This window comes from Pediculus humanus, genomic scaffold (genome assembly GCF_000006295.1).
Source record: "Pediculus humanus corporis 1103172107541 genomic scaffold, whole genome shotgun sequence".
NCBI classification, from domain to species: domain Eukaryota; kingdom Metazoa; phylum Arthropoda; class Insecta; order Psocodea; family Pediculidae; genus Pediculus; species Pediculus humanus.
Window position 1 is genome coordinate 291,089 of NW_002987156.1, and position 23,000 is coordinate 314,088.

The 23,000-nt window shown below is 28.4% G+C and overlaps 6 protein-coding genes across 6 annotated transcripts; 2 read left to right on the forward strand and 4 right to left on the reverse strand.

Moving 5' to 3' along the window:
• Nucleotides 1–1,241: 1,241 nt before the first annotated feature.
• Phum_PHUM191310 (uncharacterized protein) lies at nucleotides 1,242–3,363 on the reverse strand (the record flags this gene model as incomplete). The annotated part of the gene is made up of 9 exons (XM_002425265.1): nucleotides 1,242–1,269; nucleotides 1,344–1,440; nucleotides 1,520–1,642; nucleotides 1,778–1,856; nucleotides 1,974–2,157; nucleotides 2,319–2,460; nucleotides 2,560–2,752; nucleotides 2,856–3,018; nucleotides 3,134–3,363. The coding sequence occupies 9 exons, from the start codon at nucleotides 3,361–3,363 to the stop codon at nucleotides 1,242–1,244; spliced, it is 1,239 nt and encodes a 412-aa protein (XP_002425310.1).
• A 512-nt stretch (nucleotides 3,364–3,875) lies between these two features.
• Nucleotides 3,876–5,253, forward strand: Phum_PHUM191320 (SET domain-containing protein, putative; the record flags this gene model as incomplete). The annotated part of the gene is made up of 4 exons (XM_002425266.1): nucleotides 3,876–4,469; nucleotides 4,548–4,839; nucleotides 4,910–5,100; nucleotides 5,131–5,253. The coding sequence occupies 4 exons, from the start codon at nucleotides 3,876–3,878 to the stop codon at nucleotides 5,251–5,253; spliced, it is 1,200 nt and encodes a 399-aa protein (XP_002425311.1).
• Nucleotides 5,254–5,593: 340 nt separating this feature from the next.
• On the reverse strand, nucleotides 5,594–10,607 carry Phum_PHUM191330 (glutathione synthetase, putative; the record flags this gene model as incomplete). Its single annotated transcript, XM_002425267.1, has 10 exons — nucleotides 5,594–5,723; nucleotides 5,818–5,974; nucleotides 6,056–6,287; nucleotides 6,362–6,515; nucleotides 6,604–6,842; nucleotides 6,968–7,010; nucleotides 8,155–8,288; nucleotides 9,896–9,971; nucleotides 10,133–10,316; nucleotides 10,508–10,607. The coding sequence occupies 10 exons, from the start codon at nucleotides 10,605–10,607 to the stop codon at nucleotides 5,594–5,596; spliced, it is 1,449 nt and encodes a 482-aa protein (XP_002425312.1).
• Nucleotides 10,608–11,252: 645 nt separating this feature from the next.
• Nucleotides 11,253–13,630, forward strand: Phum_PHUM191340 (kif-3, putative; the record flags this gene model as incomplete). Its single annotated transcript, XM_002425268.1, has 3 exons — nucleotides 11,253–13,177; nucleotides 13,264–13,452; nucleotides 13,537–13,630. The coding sequence occupies 3 exons, from the start codon at nucleotides 11,253–11,255 to the stop codon at nucleotides 13,628–13,630; spliced, it is 2,208 nt and encodes a 735-aa protein (XP_002425313.1).
• Nucleotides 13,631–16,999: 3,369 nt separating this feature from the next.
• Phum_PHUM191350 (synaptotagmin-7, putative) lies at nucleotides 17,000–17,489 on the reverse strand (the record flags this gene model as incomplete). Its single annotated transcript, XM_002425269.1, has 2 exons — nucleotides 17,000–17,301; nucleotides 17,378–17,489. 2 exons carry the CDS (start codon nucleotides 17,487–17,489, stop codon nucleotides 17,000–17,002), a joined length of 414 nt encoding a protein of 137 aa, XP_002425314.1.
• A 1,762-nt stretch (nucleotides 17,490–19,251) lies between these two features.
• Nucleotides 19,252–21,618, reverse strand: Phum_PHUM191360 (uncharacterized protein; the record flags this gene model as incomplete). The annotated part of the gene is made up of 6 exons (XM_002425270.1): nucleotides 19,252–19,469; nucleotides 19,551–19,754; nucleotides 19,829–20,017; nucleotides 20,089–20,252; nucleotides 20,329–20,507; nucleotides 21,607–21,618. 6 exons carry the CDS (start codon nucleotides 21,616–21,618, stop codon nucleotides 19,252–19,254), a joined length of 966 nt encoding a protein of 321 aa, XP_002425315.1.
• Between the last annotated feature and the right edge of the window lie 1,382 nt (nucleotides 21,619–23,000).

Below are 23,000 nucleotides of genomic sequence, written 5' to 3' on the forward strand. Positions count from 1 at the left end.
GTTGGGGGATTTTCGGGATTTTTTTTTTTAAATATTATTTTCAGGAGCTGTGGTGGGGAGGGGGAAGGAGAATAAGGTCAATGATCGATCGGGTGGTAAAAATAAGGAAAGACGATATTATTAAAAAATTTTATTTAAAAAAAAAAAAAAATTATTTTCTTCGGAATCCGTCCATCGTATGCGGATCAAACCAAAAAAAAAATTATTTTTTTATACAAAAAAAAAACGAATACGATAACATTCCACGACTGATAAGAAAGGAAGTGATATCAGTATTGAAATTTGTAATAATAATAATAAATTACCGAGATGGAATCGGGTGAAAAAAAAGGGCGGATTAAAATTTGATTTTTTCTTTAAAAAAATTTTTTTCGCCTTTTTCATTATTATTATTATTATTATTGCAGTAAATGTGTAAAAATTTATTATTATTATTATTATTTCCAACGTTTCACACACATGTACACCTCACACACACACACACACCCACACACGCACGCACACTTTTGTTTGTACGATTTTTTTTTCTTTAAAAAACTTTATTTTAATGATGAAATTCTTGATTATGCATTATTTCATTAAAAAACCTTAAACCTTAAAATACCTTGAAACTACTACTACTCATACATATGTAAATTATTAATGAATTTCATTCTTTAACGACCTTTCACCCTATTAATCCTTTTCGGGTTCGACGACATTAAAAAAAGGTATTTTCTCTCTCTTAAAGGAAAAAAAAAACATTATATAAACAATATAAATTTCATTATTATTATTTATTTTTATTTCAAAAAAAAAAAAAAAATTCTATTCGTTTACAATTTCATTAATTTTTCTTTTACTTGTTTGTTTGTTTGTTAACTTTGTCAACTCTTTCACTTTTACATGTAAAAAAAAAAAAAAAAAAAAAAATGCGACAAAACAACGTGCAAAAATAAAAAAAAAAATAATTTTATACATGACTCGAACATTTACACAGACAACAACAACATTCATTGCACTCTTGTTTCTTTTTTTTTGGGGGAAGGGGGAGACGGGGGGAGAGGAGGGAAAAAAATTTTTCATTATTTTTGCATTCGTGTAAAACACCTCCACCCCCCTCTCTCTCTCTCTCTCTCTCTAATATATATTCGACGGACGACGGAGAGCGAAAGAGAGATGAAAAATCCATAAAATCAATCATCGGTGGGACGAAGAAAAATCGGATGCCGTCGAAATTTTTCCAAAATCGGAAAATCGAATTAAATCTCGTGAAAATCCGCTCTCAAACTGTAAACAAAAACAAACGAATTATTTTTTCGAAAAACAAAAAGGAGGAAAATTTTTGTTGTTTAAATACCTACCTATGCTTGTCTTCATTTTTCCAAGAACTTACAGCGATGTGTGGCGGTGGTAAAACTTGACGCAAAGATTGTACCAATTGTACCGTATCCATCAAAGCTGTAAAAGAGACGATTAATTAATAATAATAATAATAATAATAATAAATGAACGTTTAACGTCTTTTTCCCGGACTCACTTTTTTGTAAAGATTCCGATTGTTTACCATAAGGTTTACACATCGCGGGCCTTATGCAAGTTTTCATTCTCGCCATATTTTTCATTATTTCGGTGAACGCCCTCACTATTTTTTCTTGACCGACTTTAAATAGTAATAATGATAAAATTAAAAAAATTTATTAAAGTTCAAAAGTTAAAAAAAAAAAAATCAAAAAAAAAACATTTTTCTATTCTAACTCCACGTTTATTTTTTTCTTTCTTTCTCTTTCTATCTCACCTTCGCCGGCATTTCCAGACAGTCTTTTACTTTCACTTTCGTGACTACCCCAAGCACCATTATGAAGAGCGAGTAAATCCTAACAAAAATAATAATAATAATAAACATTACCAAACTGATAAAAATATCTTTGTTTTTTTTTTTTTTTTTTTTTTTTTTTTTAATACTTAAAGTTAAATCGTTTGGATTAAATTACTTTATTAGAACTAGTTAATCCGAGACCTTCTAAACTTTCTAAATTCGCTCTTAAAAAATCAGCAATTTTATGATCCTGAGGACTTAAATCCACGTGATGAGATTTTGAAGTTTTCGATGATGATAAAGATGAACCTTTACCCTCGTTTCCAACCATTTGTTGAACCGCCGATAACAGTTGAGCCCTTTCCACCGAAAAAAAAAGAAAAACAGAACACAATAATAATAATAACGACTGTTGGGTACGTAAATTTAACAACAACAACAAAAGCAAAAAAAAAAAAAAAATGTTTGTAAAAAAATAAAATAAAAAAAAACTATTCACACTTGAAAATTTTGAAATAACCTGGACTGGGAAGAACTGGAATTACTCTTTGATATTTTTTCTGTCGGAGTTAAATCTACTGGAGTTTGATGATGGTGTGGCAAAGTGAAATCTTCATTTCCAAATTGATTATTTCTTTGATCATTGTCTCTACTGGAAGAACCTAACAAAAAATAATGATTGATGTTGCTCTCGTAAAACATGAGTTTTTTTTAAAATCGAATTATATTAATAATAATAACAAATATTGAATGAAAATTACCTTTTCCTTTTTTGGAAGGCTGGGGATCAATGTATGTTGGAGCACCAGATAAATGAGCTAAAGATCTATGACTCAATTCTAGTTGACTTTTATAATATCTACAAGCCCCATTGGGACAATTCTGTACTATATCTATAATAAATTCTTTTTCCATTCCAAATTGTTCTCTTCCTATTGTGTAAGAATCCATAACCTGAAATTATTTTATTTATTATTAAATAATATTCTTGAAAATTTACTCGAGTGATTAGGAAAAAAAACAAATAAAAGTTTGAAAAGGTTAGAATGTGACTTACTGCTCGAATGGTCGCCTCTAATCCTAAATGCATTCCTTGAGGTCCATTCATATGTTTAAGCATAACAGCATTACCAAAGTGTTCAAATGGAAGAATTATTTTACCATTTTCTCTTAAAACAAGTCTACCTTGTGAATCTAGAGTTATTCTTTGTGCCATCATTCTATAGGAAGAAAAAGAGTGAATGTAAAAACACTTACAAAAGCTCTACAGTTTGCACGAAAGGAATTAAAGTTTCCAAAAAAAGCTCAAATTTAATGCAAGGAAGGTAAGCTTACTGAAGATATGCTGCACTCGGTAGCATGGATGCTTCTTTCAATTCAGAAAAACATTGCAATAATTCAACAGAAGGATTCCATCCTTTATTTTGCAAATATAATTGCAAAAGCATGTAAAGTTTTTCGGTGACATAACCGCTTCCGGCAAAACCGCTACCACTAGACGGTGGCCCCATATCTCCAAGTAAACCTTTTCCTACAAGATTCTTCATAGATTCCGTCAGATCCATATTTAAATAATCTCGAAATCCTTTTTATTTCCTTATTTATTATAATTTGTACAATTACACTTTTTATTTTTCTAAACTATAAATTTAATTTTCCCCGTGAGAATATTTAAAAAAAAAAACGCCCTCATTTTGTTTTCAAACAAATAATACCGATTTATATGTTTCATACATAAAAATAAGGTCTTTTCGATATATTTTAATTTATTTTTAAAAAGGATGTTATAAAACTTGGTAGAAATAATTGTTTCACACATTGAACAGGTGTAAAACGAAAAAGAGAAAAAAAAAAAAAAAATTAATTCAATATTGATATAAATTCAATAAACAAATATATTATTTGACTTCAAGATGTCGGCACCGGTCTCTTTAAGTTCTGCCAACCTTTCAACTTTATTAATTAATACATTATTAAAAATTTTTACAAATAATATTTAATTAATATTTTTAATTATATTATAAATTTAACTTAATGTTAAAAAAGAAAAATAATAATTTTGTTTTTTTTCATGAAAATGGGTAGGACTAAACGTATGAGAAGAAATAAACTTTTAAAAGTTCAAAGTTCGCATGACTGTTCGGATATTATCAATTTACAAAAGTCAATAAAACTTAAATGTAAACATTTAAAAATAGGTTTTTTTAATGATACAGGACGAGGAGTGAAATGTAGAAAAAAATTAGAAAAAGGAGATTTACTCATCGCCCTACCCCTTAATTTATTAATCACTCCGACTTCACAAAGTGATGCGTATAAATTTTTAAATGATGAAAATATCGTTGATCCTCAATTGCGTTTGAGTATTTTTTTAATGTATGAAAATCATTTGAAAAATGATTCAAAATATTTTAATTACATACAAACGTTACCGCAATCATATAGCAATGTTTATTTTTGTACAGACTCTGAAATTCAATTGTTACCGGACTTGATAAAAAAACTAGTTGTTACACAAAAAACTGATCTTGAATTTTTATTTGAAAAACTTCAAAATAATTTAAATGATGAAATTTGTTCTCACTGCGATAAATCCATTAAAAAATTATACAATCGATATGAATTTATTTGGGCTTGGTTTACAGTTAACACAAGATCTGTTTATTATGAAGTAAGTTAAATTATTTAAATCTGCTTGATGTAATTCATTAAAAAAAAAAAAAAAGGCTATTAAACTTTATCGTTTTAGGATAAATCAATGAGAAAAAAATCATTAGCATTAGCTCCATTCTTAGACATGTTTAATCACTCGAGTGATGCCAATACTAAAATGTACATTGATTTCGACAATGAATTATACATATTAAAAACATTAAATTCATTTAGAAAACATCAACAGATTTTCATTAAATATGGACCACATTCAAATTTAAAATTATTAATCGAATATGGTTTTATAATCCCTTGTAATCATTATGATTTCATCGAATTCAGTTTCGATGATGTGATTACAAGTGCTCGAGAAATCAATTCTGAATTTGGTATGTAAACAAAATTTTTCTTTTTCCTCCTTAAATAAATTCTAACGTTACTTTTTTTTCCCCCGCACAGGTAATTTATCAAAATTAAAATGGAACCTGTTGCAAAAAAATCATTTAAATAAAAATTTGTTAATAAATCTCGATGGATTTTCTTGGAATTTTAATTCTTTACTTTATCTTATTGTAACTCGCGACGTCGACGTTTCCCTCATAAAATCAAAAATTTATTCAAATGAATTAAATCCTGCTGAATTTACCTCCGTGAAAAAAATTAAAGAATTAATTATTAAGAAAAAATCAATTGAATTCTTATCAGCTCTTGATAAAATGAATGTTTTAAATGATACTACGATAAGTTATGAAACGGTTAAACAATTATTAAAAATATATATAAATTTATTACAAAAAATTTAAATTAACAATAAAATTAAAATTAAAATCCATCAACAAGTAAAAAAAAAAAAAAACACACATTTTTCTTATTTTCTTTTTCCTTTTTTCTCTCTTAAATTATTCGTTCGTGTGTAAAATAAAAATTATATATAAAAAAAAAAAAAAAACTTTATTATCATTTACCCTTGCCAACGTATTATTATTTAAACTGTCGATTATTTAAAAATATATTATTATTATTATTTATGCTACTGATTACTAGGAATGACGAATAAAAAAAAACGTTTTAAAAAACATACAAAAAAAAAATTTACAAAAAAAGACATAGAAAACAAAAAAAAGGATTAAAAAAAAAAAAAGTTCAGTCGTCTATTAAAAACGGACTATCCAAACAACCAACTCCCCCGGCCACTCCGCCCTCGTTTGCTGTGCATGGCTTTGTTCGAAACATGTGACCGACCTGTCGATTCACGTATATTTTATCCTTGTCCCTGATAATAATAATAAAAAAAAAAAAAAAAAACAAAAATTTGTAATGAACAAGGTCTCCTCCTCCTCCCCCCAGCCATCCCCATCGCAACTCACCCTATTATGCAACCGAATATTCCCAATTCCGATACTATGTCTTGGGTTTCATCGTGTTTGACTGGGGTACCCGGTCTGATTATGTACGTGGCTTGTACCGGAGGAAATATTCTATCCATTAATATCCAACCCATTCGTTCTTCGGAATTTTTCATGCCTGAAAAAAAAAAAAAAGGATTCGAAGGATGCCGGGACACCATACACTTATCCCTCCCTTACCCCTCCCCTCTCATCTTACTCAATATTTTATCTTTGACTTCTTTCCCGTAAATGTTATTCCCTCCTCCTTCTCTCTGCGGTTTCAATACGAATTTTTCCGGGTCGTTTATGGCCATTTCCACGGCTTCTTCTCCCTCTTTCGTAAAATCCAACGAGTACAAACCCGTGAAAGTGTCGCGAATCATTTCCACCGTTTTAGAATCTTTTATGAACTTTTCGAGAACTTTCGGTTGAGCCAAAGCTTGTTGGACCTGTTAACACACACACACGTCATTTATTTGTTTCTTAACGTATCTTCTACCCGTTTAATTTTAATCGTGGTAACCTTTTTCGTTCCCGCCAGGTGGTAGTGTATCGAAGGACACTTTATCGCGACCGATCTTTCCATCATCAACCTCGCATCCCATTCTTCTTTTCCGTGGTATTGATTCGGTTCGTAACCGGATCGAAAATAAACGAGAGCAACTTCGTAACCGTCCCTGAAATTCCATTCGAAGAAAGATTAAAATTTTCTTTTCGAGAGAGGGAGAGAGAGGAGGTGGTACCACCAACGGTTCGAATACTTACACCATCAATTGTTTCTTAGACGTTAAACTTCCCTGACTGTAGACTTGCGTCAGGGATTTCCTTATGACGGTCACGTTCGGATTCAATCTCCGGATTTCGAATTCGTGAAACCTTTGATCGCATATGTTGTACGTTCGATCTTCGACTATGAACAAAATAACGGCGAACGGATTGTTGTATATTTTCCACGCGTCTAACATTCCCAAACAAATCCCACTGAGGGCATCGTTACTCGGCAACTAAAAAAAAAAAAAATCACCCCATCATCATCATCATCATCATCATCGCTTTTATTACTTTTTCTCTTCCGAAAAATAAAAAAAAATAATAATAATAATATATATGTATGTATGCGTGAACTCACATTTTTCAACAAATCTTTTCTATTCAATTCTTGGAGTACAAATCTGGAAAATATCAATATATATTTATAATTCATCGATTTATCGATTTATTGATTTTCGATTTTACAAAAAAAAAAAAAAAATTAAATAAATAAAACAAATAAAAACAAAAATAAAAAAATTAAATAAAAATTTCATTTTCGCAACATATTCGCAGTTACCAATTATTATTATTATCATTATTCCTGCTCCTGCTGTAGGATAATTCCGAACTATCTCTTTCTCCCTCCTCCCACTCACTCACTCTCACTCTCTTTCTCTCTCTTTATTATTATCATTAAACTTATTGATGATGATTGCATTTCCTTTATCATCTCCCAACACCTTACCAATACGATTATTATTATTATTATCCTACATATTTTACAATTGTAATCAATTTTTTTTTAAATCTGTGGACGTAAGACGTCCATCCATGACGATCCGTTCAAACGCGTACCTGACATACTACCTGACATACTCGAAAGAAAAAAAAACCAAGTTTCTCAGGACAGGCAGACAGACAGACAAAAATCAAGATGAATGGCGATTCCACCGCACCTCGTAATCGATAATAATTGAATCGATCGATAGGAAAATTTTTTTTTTCTGAACTCGCGTGTAATAAGAGAGAGAGAGAGAGAGAGAGAAAAAAAACATTTTCACTTGCATGCTTGGTTAAAATTTTTCTCTCTCTCTCACTCTCTCTTTTGGTGAAGTTAATTGGATTTTGTACAAAGTTGGAAAATGACGTGCGGAAAAAGGTAATTTTATTTTTTAACGTCCATTAAAAAGTTGTGACGTTTTAAGTATTTAAAGCCCTCCCCTCCCCCTTCACTCGGATCTCTCCCCCCCCAAAGGTTCTTCGCCAAGGTTTGAATTCTTTCGCGTTTTGTACGATGATGATGATGACGGTGATGATGGCGGTGGCCATCAACCTTTCGCATACATAATATATATATATAAAAAAACCTTCTTAAACGCGACGCGTTTGTTCCCTTTCTCCTTCTCCCACCTTCCAGTAAACGAAAGATGGGGAGAAAAATAATAATAATAATAATAAAAAAAATAATAATAATAAAATAATAATAATAAAATAATAATAATAAAAAATAAATAAATTGTTGTCATTTAATAACAATATATATATGTCAATACTCAGGCCTACCTATGTAAACCCGTCAATTGAGTGCAAGCACCAGCGAAACTGACTGAAACCGTATTCATCTCAACCTGTTTTATGCTGGTTTGTTCACAGTGGTCTAGAAGATAATCAACGCGGAAAAGTCCTAGGTTAATGTCCTGTAACAAGAGCAAACAAAAAAAAAAAAAAAAGACATTTTTCATCAGTCTCGCCGGGTTTTCGATCACTCTTCAATCGGACGGGAAGGGAAATATAGGTGGCTAAAAGAGAGGGGGAGGGGGGGTGGGGGAGGGGAGGGAGAGTCAGACGGGAGAGAAAAAAGGCTGTATGCAAAATAATTTTTGAAAAAAAAAAAAAAAAATATTTGAGGGGAGAGCGTGTTAATACATGTTTATACACAAAATGTAAAATAACCGTGGCGTGAGGGGGAGGGGAGGGGGGGGTGCAAAGACGTCACCCCTTTTTTTTTTTTTCACGACACCGAAAAGCACACACCCAAAAAACATATATATATGTGCATAGATGGAAATGCAAGCACCAAGCGACAGAGCTTTAACAGATGTACAAGAAATATGTTTTATTAGTCATATATATATATTGTGCGACACCCATTAAAAGGCAACCTCACCTATGTATGGCACCGGAAATGGGGCCCAGGTGACCGAATCCTGAGGCGATAGTATTTATTTCCACTTGTTTGACGCAAGAAAAACACCGGGGTTTTACATTTCCTAGGAGGTCTGTATCGGATGGACCTCTTTTTCTTGTTTCCATCCATTGATCGGTTTGAAGCATGACGTCTGAGCGAACCAGGCCCAGTGAAAGAGGCTGTTTGTGCAAACATTTACATCAACCGACAAAAAATGTTTTCATCATAAACAAAAAAATCTTTTTTTTTTGTCTCTTTCCTTTTTCTTTTTGTCTAATTAGAAAAGCTTTTAGAAAAAGTTTTAAGCTTATGGGAAAATGTAGTTTTAAGCGTTTGTAATAAATAATTAATAAAAAAAAAGTTTGTTACGATTATGATGATGATGATGATCACCATCATGAGAATCATTACTATTATTAATGATGATGAAAAATAATTATTTTTATTTTTTAAATTTATCAAATTTATTAATATTAAATAGAATTTTGCGTTAGCTAAGCCCAAAAAAAAAAAAAAAATTCTACATTTAACTACTCTTGAAAAGGATTTTTGTGTGCAAAAAAAAAAAAAAAATAAACTACAATTATTATTACTTATTGATTCGATAAGAAATAAATTGTTAATAAAGTGATAAATTTGCAAAGAAAAATAGCAGAAAAAGCATTTAAAAAAAAAAAAAGAGATAAAAAAGAATGAATAACAAAATTTGATAAGAATTGAAAGCGACAAACTCAAATTTTATTTCTAACCATAATTATTATCAATTTCATTATCAAGTAATTTAAAAACAATATTTTATTAAATCCTACATTGTTTTGATATTCAAACAATATGTTTAATTTGATATATATTTAATTAAAAACATTCTTATCAAATTACTCGTAATTGAAACTATTACGATAGAGAAAAAAAAAATGTGAAGAATAATAAAATTGATAATGATAACTGTTAGTCTATTCGATATCGAAAGCATTTTGCTTTTTTTTTCTATTTTTCTATTTTTGCAACATACAAATCAATTACATCAATTAAAATAATATATTTTATTAATTATTTCTAACATGCACTAATTATGTTTGTAAATTTATGTGTGAACTGATTAAAACAATTTCTTACCTGTTCAAATCCTTCATTGTATACACATTCATATATTTCGAAAAGTTTTTTCGTGAATTCATCTACTTTAATTGTACTGAAAAAAAAATTTATATATTTTCATTATAATTTTTTTTTTACAATTGAAAAATATTTGATTAAAAATAATAAATAAAAAATAACCAAATGGAAATTTTTTTTTTTTTTTTTTTTTTGTCACAAAAGTAAATGTTGAAACAGGTAAATAATGTAAGTTACCTTGATAATGTATCAGTGAGAAACATGTGATCATGTGCAACTTTGTGTATGAGTTCGTTTAAAACTATTTGTATATTAATTGCTTTTTCGAATTCACTTCTTGGAAAAGATGAAGGAAAAAGTACAAAAGGTGCAAAATTTAATGAATCTAAATTAAAATTTGTTTTAGATCTCATTCCAGCTCCTAAAATAAAAAAAAAATTTTTTTCAATGATTTATTGCCACCGATTTAATAAAAAAAAAAAACTTTTTTATGATGATCCCATTTAAAAATGTGACAAAGCAAAAAATTGTAAAAACTGATTTTAAAAAATCGTTAAATTTTTGGTAAAAATAAAAAAAAAAATTAAAAATATCATTAATGTGATATCTTACCGTGCATAAGAGCCCAATCTTTGGTTTTATCAACCAAATCGGAAAAAATTTTTTTATCTATAGGCAAAGAAAGACATGGATTTATTCTAGGAGCTTCCATTTTGTAAAATAATTAAAAATAAAATAACTTTATAAAAAATAAAATAAATTATAAAAAAATAAAATGTGATATAACCATTTTGTACTGTAAATGATAAATGTTAACTGCAGGAACTCGAAATAGACAAGTAAACAAATTGCGAAATCATACGAATTTCAAAAGACCGGGAAAAAAAGGTTACATCTGTAAATTAACCTCCCGCCTTTTTTATTTTATTAAACTTCGAGCTTTTAAATCTTTGTTGCGCGAATATATGAAAAAAAACCGAAAATTTAAATTAATTTTCAGGGCCCCCTTTTTCAATTTGTCATAAGGTAAACATTAATTTTAATTTAACATAAATCAATAGTCTTCTGCAATTTGAAATAGTCTTTTACATTTATTTATTTTTTAAGTTTGAATTAATTTTTTATTTATTTATTTATTTAATGTATGTAATTTTTAATAATTTTTTTATTTTGTAAGTAAATGTTATTTTGAGATACTTGTTTTGTTTTTTTTTTTTAAAATATTAATGTGATACATTAAAAAGAAATGTAAAATAAAAAAATATATTTATATACATAACAACAACCAGGCAATTACTGTAGCATCTGGCTATAACTTCTAACTTATCGCTATCAGAATAATAATTGTTTTTAAAAAATGAGTTCGTCAAAAAAGCGAAGTGGAAACAAATCAGCATCCCTTGTAAATCGGGATGAAGCCGTTCAGGTGGTTGTCAGGTGCCGGCCTATGAATACAAAAGAAAAAGATTCAGGTTGTACGCAGGTTGTTCAAGTGTTTCCACATTCAGGTGAAATTGAAGTTTTGTGCTGTAATGAAAATGTCATGAATAATCAAGTAGATCAAAGGAAAATTTTCACTTTCGATGCCGTTTACGATCACAAAGCCAAACAACAAGATTTATATGATGAGGCAGTTAGACCTTTGGTTGTGTCAGTTTTGCAGGGATTTAATGCGACAATATTTGCATATGGTCAAACAGGTACTGGAAAAACATTTACAATGGAAGGTGTTAAAAAAAATCCTGTTTCAAAAGGAATCATACCGAGATCATTCGAACAAATATTTATGCACATAGAAAACACAGAAAATATGCAGTATCTTGTTAGAGTGTCTTACATGGAAATTTACCAAGAAAAAATAAGGGATTTATTAGAAGACCCAAAACATCCGAAAAGGCATGAAATTAGAGAAACACCTGATGGTGAAATATATGTTGAAGATTTGATGCTCATTAATTGTAAAGATGTTTCTCAAATTGAAAAAGTTATGTACATGGGTAATTTGAATCGAACCATCGGAGCAACTGACATGAATGAACACAGTTCGAGATCGCATGCAATATTTCAAATTAGGATAGAAATGAGCGAAATAAACACAGAAGAAAAATACAGTAATATCAAATTAGGTATGTTAAATTTAGTCGATTTAGCTGGAAGTGAAAGGCAAAACAAAACCGGTTCAACAGGTGAAAGGTTAAAAGAAGCAAGTAAAATTAACCTTTCCCTGTCGGCGTTAGGAAATGTAATTTCTGCACTGGTAAACGGTTCCGGCTCTCACATCCCATACAGGGATTCAAAATTAACTAGATTGCTACAAGATTCGTTAGGTGGAAATTCCAGAACTTTAATGATAGCAAACATAGGTCCTGCCAGTTACAATTTAGAAGAAACATTAACTACTCTAAGGTACGCTCACCGCGCTAAAAGTATACAAAATAAGCCTAGAGTTAATGAAGATCCGAAAGACACGTTAATGAGAAAACTCAAAGATGAAATAGCTCAGTTGCAAGAAGCATTAGCCAAAAAAAATCAAGAGCAAGAAATAAGAAAGAAGAAAAAGAGTTCTAAAAAGAAACCTAAAGTTCAAGAAATCATGAGTGAAAAAAGCGATGATGATTACGAGACGAATAAGGAAGACGTTTCAGATGATGTTAACGAAGACACATTGATGAACGACGAAGAATTGTTGAAACAAAACGAAGAAGCCCATGAACTCATGGAGAAAATTCAATCCCTCGAAAATAAAATGGTTCTCGGTGGGAAAAACATAGTCGATCATACGAACGAACAACAAAGAGCCCTTGAAAAAAGCCTTGCGGAAATTGCTGAGAAAAAAAGGAAAGAAATGGAAATGAGACGCAAGTTGGAACAGGAAGACGAATCGTTTGAAATAGTCATGGGAAACTATCAGAATTTACAACAGGAAGTGGATTTGAAAACGAAAAAATTGAAAAGGTTATTTTCAAAGTTGCAATATTTAAAACAGGACATAATCGACAACACGGAAGTATTTAACAAGGAGAGGAGAGATTTAGAAGACACTCAGAGTGCCTTAATAAAAGATCTTAAGCTAAAAAGGTTGATTATCGATAATTTTATGCCTATCGAACAATTTAATAAAGTTTTAGCAAGTATGAAATACGACGAAAACGAAGATGTTTGGAAACCCGGAAGAATCGAATCGAATCAGGTATTGTCGAAAAGGCCGCTCGCTGTTGTCGGGGAAAGAAGGCCGACGTCAGAATATGCAAGAGTCGCACATCAGTTAAGCAGCACTCCAAGGTACAAATCATTATTATTATTATTTTTTCTTCTAACTTTTCCCCCCACGTGAAATTGACGTAAATGTTTTTTTTTAAAATTAAAAGGTACAGAAGCGAAAACGTTTTAGATTTAGATTTGTACATGCCTGAAAGGACAACAATGGATTACGAAGAACCCGTGGTCGAACCTAAAATTTTAGCCATGTTGGACAGAGCTTTGCAAGTCGAAGATAACATAGACATCGATGCATCGAGAGTGAAAAGTTACCCCGGAAGATATTCGGCAAGACCCAGGTAGGTGACCTTTAAAAAGGGTAAAACAAATATCATCCCACTAGAGTCTCTTACAAAAAAAAAAAAAATCGATTTTTTTTTCAGGCACGCTTCTGCAGCTCCGTCGAAATCCAAAAGGCAAGGTTTATCAAGTGCAGCTCCAGTTTTTCCAAAAGCCAGAGGTTTGGTTCCGAAATAAATTTAAAAGAGGGAGCACAAAAAAATAAAAAAGAATGACAAAACATTCCGCGCCCCCCCCCCCGGGAATTCGGATTTTTTTTTTGTCGGATTCAATATTTAGAGAGGATGATAAAAACGCTTTTTCACTTTTCTCCTCGTGCACATTGGATTAACCGTTACTCGAACAAATGGAAAAACAACCGGAAACAACCTTAAACGATTCGAATTTGTTTTTAGGAGAATTAAAGACGCGTCGAACCTTTCGAAAAAAAAAAAAATTTTCTCGTCGATAACAAAAGTTCTACGAATAAGTCAAATGCTTGATTTTTATTATTATTATTATTTTTTTAATTTTTATTTTATTTAAACACGCGCACACATACACACACTGGTACGCAAGCGTCTCACCTACGCTTACGCAATCACACTTATACACACACACACAAAGGTATACATATTTTGATAGGAAACATTATTATTATTATTATTATACCAATTAACGTATTTTATTACCGGTATGAATGCACGTTCAGGAATTTTTAAGGTTCACCAATGGTTTACTTTTAGGACAGTCAGAGTTTTACAACTTTTTTTTTTTTTTTTATTTCCGGTTGTGTAAATGTTTACGCAGAAAAACGATAGATTCCGTCTCTCTCTCTCTCTCTCTCTCTCTCTCTCGCATTATTTTTTTTTTTTTTAGCAGGAATCCCAAGGGATGAATTTTTGTTTCTGTCCGGTAAAATGATGAGATTTAAACGAATGAGTAATGCAGGGCTTCTCTTCGTTATTTATCATCACCATCATCATCATCGTTTTTTTTTACAAAACATTTCTGGTGAACTTGGGGGGAGGGGGAGGGGAAAGTAATGATTTTATTTTTTATTTTTAGTAACTAACCGAAAATTAGTTAAAAAGAAAAGTATATACATATATATACATACTTATGTACATAAAAGTAAAAATATATTCGCAGAAGCTTTTTTTTTTTTTTTCTTTCGTTCGTGACTTAAATTAAGTGCAATAATACAATGTAATATAATACATGGATAATCGCAGTATTATTATTATTATCATTATTATTATTATTATTATTATTTGAAATTATAAGGAGTAAAACGCGTGAAAATCACGCAAGCGTTTATAGATATATATATAAACATTTCAAGCTTTATTTGTTATTTTTTTGTTATCTCGGTGATTAGCAAAGAAAAAAGAAAACAAACACAAACACAAAGAGAGAGAGAGAGAGAGAGAAACAAACACAAACAAATTTTTTTTTTTTTCGAATGAATTTATTTGATGCAAAAAAGAAAAAAAAAAAATTTTAATTTTACTGACTACTTTATTATATCGGGAAAAAGGAAAATTTATTTTATTTATTTAACGATATCGAAAGGGAAATTTATTTTTTATTAATCGTATCGAATCTCGTCGATATATCGATTCGCTAACACACGTCACAAGTTTTTTTTTTTTTTTTTAAATTTTACACTAACATTATTATTATTATTATTATTATTATTAAAAATTACCAAATTATTAACGGCTACCAAAATTTCTAGTCAAAAAAAGGCATTTATATTAATTATTTTAATATTATTATTATTATTATTGATAACGGATATTATTATTATTATTTAGAAAAATTATTTGTTGTTGTGTTTTTTTATACTATTATTAATATTATTAATATTTTTTTTTATTTAATAAATAAATAAATTAATAATTAATTTAAAATGGTGATTAAAAAAGAAAAAAAATCGAAGGGGTGACGTCATAGGTATTATTATTATTATTATTATTAATGATTTATTTATTAAAAAAAATAAAAATTTTTTACGGGATGAATAACGATAACGATAATGATAATAATGATAATGATAATAAATAAAAAACGATAGCTAGTCATTTTTTTAAAATGTGGGAATGAGAAAAAAATTTTTTCTGTTTCGTATTTTGTGATAATAATAATAATAATAATAATAATAATTAAAAAATTGATAAAACGATTAGATTATTATTAAAATCCGCATTTAAAAAAAAAAATAACGCTAAAAAAAATAATGATGATAAATAATTATTTATTTATTGTTAATCGCAGTGCCATCTTTTATTTATTTATTTATTTTATTTTTTTTGTTTTTAAAAAATTTATTTTATTTTTATTTATTTTTGTTTTTAGGTTTTATTAAATAAATATATATATTGGTATAATTTATTTATTTGTTTTTTTCTTTACGAAACCCAACTTGCCCCCCACCCTCCGACATCCGGTAACCTCCTCCTCCTTCTCTTCCTCTTACCCCCCTCCTTCCAAAAAAATATTTTTATTAAAATAAAATAATTTATTATAAATATTATAAATTAAAATTTTTTATATTTCTCTTTTTAAAAAAAATAAAAAAATAAACAAAACATAACATTATGATAATAATAATGATAATGATAATAATAATTATTATTATTTTAAAACCGAAAAAGAGAGAAAAACAATGTGAGGATAATGATGATTTTTTTTTTTAATTAAATACATACCACACGTATTATTATTATTATTTTTCCTACATCATAACGACACAGGACAATAAGAGAAAAAAAATTAATTATTAATAATAATTATTTCGACATAAATATTTATTTATTTATTTTTTTCGAAAGAAGGTTAATATTATTATTATTATTATTATTACAATCTAACTTATTGTCTTGATAAAAATTTTTTTTTTTATCATTTTCCATATAATAATCATGAATGATTGATTGTCACACATTTCTATTTATAATAATTTTTTTATCACGTCGATCGACAATACAATAAATACATAAATAATTAAATTTATTAATTAATAAGTTCAAAAAAAAAATTAATAAGTTTTTTATTTATTTTTAGGCCGAATTTATCGTTAGAATTTTTTTTTACACATGCGGACTTACTCCCTACTAAAATATATTATTATTAATAAGCGACAACATAAATAAATTTATTTATTTATTTATTTATTTACGTATTTAAATTTTTTCTAAAAAAAAATAATAACAATAAATAAATAAATAAATGTGTGAATGATGATGATGATGACGAGTGTAAGCAAATTTAATTTTTTTTAAAAACATTTATGTATACATAAATTATTTAATGATTCAAAATAACAAAGGACCAGCCTTTTCCTTACTATTATTATTATTATTATGAAGAAGGAGAAATTAAATTTTTGATTGTTTCTATGTACATTTATGTATTTTCGTTTTGAAAAGAAAAAGAGAAAGACAAGGTGATGGGGGAGGTGAGAAGTTAAATGAAAATGTGATAAATAAAGAAAATTTTCTTATCGACACATATCAGTAAAGTGCTGCTGTTGCTGTTGTTGTTGTTGTGGTTGTTATTCGGTCATGGAGAATTATAACTGTCGGAATCAATTTTTTTTATTGGAAACAAAGGATACCATCCGACGGTTAATTGCGTTAATTGTAATTTGTCCAAAGCTAATTCGGCAACACCCAAACCCTGATTGTGATCGAAACCTTTTTGACGTTCCCACAACATGACCATAAGAGTCCGTCCGAAAACATCACAGGCGGAATATTTTAACGTTTGACGATACATCGGATTTATGTTGTGCGAAACAACTTTTGTTTTTCTCTTTTGCAATGTTTTATCATTATCTTTCAAATATGTTTTTATGTATGTATCTATTGGAGAGAGAGAGAGAGAGAAAGTTATCGCCTAATAATAATATTAATTCCATTCTTTTTAACGTCATACTACCTGGAGGGGTATCTTTTGTACTTCCTAATATATTACGAGCAGAAGTAACTTCAACTTCTAATTGTCCTTTTGTCATTAATAAGCCGAGTTTAACTTCTCCACGTGTGAGCATTCTTTGATAACCTTTTGGACCTATTTGTCCAGGTCCTAATTTTATCAAACCGCTAAACGAACAAACAGGAGTTTTATTGATAAGAATGATAAAATATCAACAACAACAAAAAAAACTCACCTTGTTTTTTTTTCGTCGTCGTCATCGTCGTCATCGTCGTCTTCGGGGCTGCTGCTGCTGCAAATGGTCGGTTCTGGATATGGTATGACCGATTCTTTACGAGTGGTCGTAGGTAGGCAACTGGCCCCTAAAAAAAATTTTTTTTTCTTGTGATTATACATTCCTAAACGGTTAATAAATAATAACAATAAATTCGTTTAAATCGATTGATTGTTTTTTTTCCCGTTTGTTTCACTCGTTCTATAACAAAAAAATTAACAAACAAAAAGCGATTTCGGGGTGTTTGTTTGGAGTTGACTGTACGGACTCTACAGCTAAATAAAAAAAAAAAAATTAAGGAAACAAATGAAACCATTGATGACACACAAGACTATTGTAACCATCACGATGACGACCACATCTAATACAAAAAAAAAAAAAAAAACAAAACATTTAAAAAAAACAACAGCAAAAAAATTTTCCATTTTTATTTCGTTTGTTTTAGGTTTATGTTTGTTATCGTCGGTACCCAATGTGGACATTTTGCACATTTTTTATTTGTGTTTTTCTGCAATGACCACTTTATTGAAGGTTTTTCTTATATAAATCGGTCAATTTTATAAAAACAACATAAAAAATAATGCAGAAAAACATAACAAACAAAAAATTAATTTATACAATATATCTTACCATTTGTTATTTTTGTGTTAAGTTGTGTTCTCTACTTTTAAGTACTTTTTATCCACTGAATGTGAATCGAATGTTTGTTGAAAGTTACGAAGGAACACACGCGAAGTGGAAAAAAAATAAAAAACAGAAAAAAAAAATTTGTTAGCAAAAAAAAAAGAAAAGAAAAGAAAAAATGCGAGAGAGAAACAAACAAAAACAAACAAAAAAAAAAAAACTTAAATCGAGTTTAAATATGTTGTTTGTTGTATGTTAATGTACCGGAAATAAATTCGAAAATGATTGAAGAAAAACGAAAAAACGCAAACAAGCAAAAATTTTAAAATAATAATAATGATAATATATGTTTAGTGTAACGACGATAAGAATTATCGTGACGGTGGTAAAACTTTTATTAAATTATTGATGACGTTTTCCGGGAGAAATATCGAATCTATAACGTTTAATCACCTCCTACTCTCTCAACCATTAATAATAATAATAATAATAATAGTAATAATAATAATAATAAAAATGTAAAAAACGTACTAAACATAAAAACATTCATTCGCCTCGGAGAAAATTTTAGCTATAAATATTATTATTATCATTTCAAAACTACGCCATTTTGTTTCACACAACGATTATAATTATCTAAAATCTACTTTTTGTCAAGTTTTTTAAAATAATAATAATAATAACATTAATAATAATAATAATAATAGTAAGAAAAACAAAAACTTATCGGGGGTTTCTGAACTTTTATAAATCCAAAATTATTTCTACTGAACATCGTTTGAAAGCTGCGACTTGCATCGTTTTATTATTATTATTACTCCGTAGAATATTTTTTTAAAAAAGTTTTTATAGGGGGGGGTAATATTTTGTGACGTCACAAGTTTATAATAAATAATAAAAAAAATAATCAAATGAATTAATTTCATCCGTTTCCGTCGAATCCTGAAATTATTAATATTTCCAATCCGCCATTTTTAATTTAAATAATTTCGTTGTTAATAATAATAATAATGATAATAAACTTACGCCTTTGAGAAACGGACATTCTTTTTTCGTTTCCAGAAAGACTCATTTGTCTTCCCAACATGTCACCTTTACAAGATTTTAAACTTCTTAATATTTCTTCGGGATCTTGACGTACGACCGAACTTCGTCTACGTCCTTTATTTACGTAAATTTGCACGGGGGGTTCATCTTCTAAAAAAAAAAAACAAAAAAGGTTTGTTCAGGGTCTCGCAACATTAGGTTGTTTTTTAAGAGAAAAAAGAAAAGGCTCACCTTTCATTTCATCTTTTTGAGAATGAAAAGAACTTCTTCTAGAACCAGGTAAAGATCTCGAATAATCTTGTCCGAGTTGATAAACGGCTTCCGGTTCAAGATGACCTTCGGATTGTGAAGAACCACGTCTGGAACCTCCAGATGCCCAAGCATGATCTGGATGAAGAAAATTAAATTCCATGCTTCCATCGCTGTCTCGATCATCTATCAAACAAAAAGAACAATTTATTAGTTGATTTGTATCTCGGAGGCATCGTTATATCGAACTCCTATGCTACCTGAGAAAGATCTCGAAAGTGCAAATTCATTTCTTTTCATTTTTCTCAATGCTATTTCATTTGCAAGGGATCCTCTAGGGGATACAAATGGTGATTTGTCACATAATCTAAGCTGTTTTGGATCTTCGAGCCTGTACCAAACGGGTCGATCGTCTAAAAATGCTTTTTGTAAATCAACAGTGCATTCACCTGTACAGAAAAAAAAAACATGTTGTAAAACCTTTGAAAAAAAAAAAAAAATTTTTTTTTAGGTTACAAACCTAAAAAAATGGATTCTCTATCAGCGCAATAATCCCAAAGTGTTACTTCTATTGTTCTATCCATTAAATCTTCTCCAGGCACGTTAGTAAATTCCAGCGTTGCATTCCACATGGGATTTTGAGTTGGTTCTGCAACATCCGTTTTAACGCAATGTTTATCAGACCTGGAAGAAAAAAATTTTTTTTTATAAATTTACCGACGTCATTTTTCTTTACAAACTCCCAACTATTATAACTTACGTCACGGGTAATAATCTTAGTTTTGCATATGCTTCCGGTAATGATCCATATCCGGTATCTTCGTGACATGCTAAATCATCGGCTGCTAAAACTGCTACCGATAATTCTTTTCTTTCGTCATTATAAAATACCTGGATTTGAACTCTTCCCGTAACCTGTTTTTCTCTCGCTATTTGTTCCTGCAATACCAACCAAAAAAAAAAAAAATACCAAAAACCGTTACAAACGTAAAATAAATAAATCGACAACGACTACATAAAAAATATAAGGTTACGACACATTTAAATTTATTTATTTACATAATTATTAAGCTTTTTTAATAATACATAAGTACATAAGGCACATGCAATTAATAAATTTTAAAAAATCAAAATCACATTTAGGGTAAATTTTATTTTATTTTTTTGTTTATTTATTTATTTAATCAAATAATTATTACAATTAATAATAAATAAATAAATAAACGCTCTCGTTCGATAATTAATAAATAAATAATTATTTATTTATTTATTCCGGTTTTTTTTGTTAATAAATAAATAAATTATTAACTACTGATATAAAATTTTTTTTTTTTTCAAATTCCAACACATCTCGTTTTATTTTGATTAATTTTTTGGTTTTTTAAAAAAATTATTTTATCATTAATAATAATAATGATAATAATAATAACAGTGATGATAATAATAATAATAATAATAATAATAATAATAATATTAATATTAATAAACGTATACAAAATATTAATAATAAAATTTTCTTTTTTTTTTTTTTACATTTACATAAATTTACATTTGGTAAAATCATTTGTTGCGTTGCAGAATTTATTCGAATTAATAATAATAATAATAATAATAATAATAATAATAATAATAATAGGATTTTGTGCGTGTGTGGGTGTGTGCGCGTAAAAATTATTTACAAAAAAAATAACTACAATCAGTACAACTTATTTAAAAAAAAAAAAAAATTATAAAATCTCAACGACAAAATGTTTTTTATTATGTTTGGTCTTGAAAACCTCTCGAGAACTTTTTTATTATTTTCTTTTCTCTCTCTCTCACTCACACTCTCTCTCTCTTTATAATTTTTTTTTTCCTTTCGGGGATTAAGCACTCTCTTTGTTAATATTCTTATTATTCTCCTTCTTTCATTCACGTTTTTATGTGAGTTGAATTTTTTTTTCAAAAACGTGTCACCTGAAAAAATAAATCATTTCTCACGTGTCTTTTAAATTTTTTAATTATTCATGCACACGCACGCCCCCACCCGCTTTCGCACCCAAACCCACATCAGCTATTTATACGTGGGCGGCAGATAGATATATAATCGTGTAACTAACTAAAAAAGACTAGAAAGAGAGAGAGAGTTGGAAGCCAGAAATAAAAAAAAAAAATTTACTACTTCGAAAAGGATCGAATAATAATAATTATTATTATTATTTTTTTTATCGTGTACGTAATACATAATTTTTTTTACTACTACTTATTAAAAAAAAGTTATCTTCTGACACGAAAAAAAAAAAAAACATTTTCCTACAAAAAATTATTTAATGTTATAAAAAAAGCGCATGCAGTAGTAGCTAAAAGCGATTTTTCTTTTTACAAATTTTTTTTTTTCTTATCAATTACACTGATAACGTTTTTTTTAAAATTATTATTATTACACAAAAATAAATGACCACGTGATTAAGTGATTATTAAAACAAAACAAAAAAAACTATTTATTAGTTATGAAGTAAAATGCATTACTGATAAGGATGATAGGAAATAAGTACAGTTGCATAGTAATTACTTAATAATTTTGTAGTGCATCTTAATCAATGAAAATAATAATAATAATAATAATGATAAATATTAAGCTTTTGGCATTAATGAATGACCTTAATAAAAAATCACCTTTTTTATTAAAATATCCTCGACGATTGATTGTAATTAACGACGGAAGATGATTCCAGTTAAAAAATGAAAAATTTAATTCACAATTTGACGAAGATTGTTGTAGTGAATTTTTAAGGGCCCCAAAATAATTAATTAATTATTAATTTTTTTTTCACACTACAACAAATTTCCCCCTCCCCTCCCTCCCCTTTTAACGACCGTCATTGTTGTTGTTGCAACCAACTCTCTCCGTTAAAAAACTTATTTTTTCTAAAATTTTCTTTTTTTTTTTGACTCTTTCATATATATATTCAAAACAAAGAGAGAAAGACAGAGAGAGAGAGAGAAAAAAGATAAATTATTTTTTAAACGACTCCTCAATATAAGAAAAATAATAATAATAATAATAATTATCGAAATATTTATTTGCAACATAAAAATATATACTTAAATTTACTTTCCCGAATTAAATTTCCTAATAATTAATTAATTAATTAATTGTCCTGATAATAATAATAATAATGATAAATGAAAATAAAAATGCCATAACTGATTTTGTGAAATCGATAATAATAATGATAATAATAATAATGTTGATCCGTTGCAAATTCGTAAATAAAATTATCATTTATAAAAAACCAATTGTGATAACTAAAATATAATATAATAATATTTATTATTATCATATTTTTTTTGTTTATTTTTTTTTTTTGGCACAGTTATCAACACTATAATATATAATATTATATTATAAATATATATTTATGTATATATATATAACGAGATTGAAGTGAT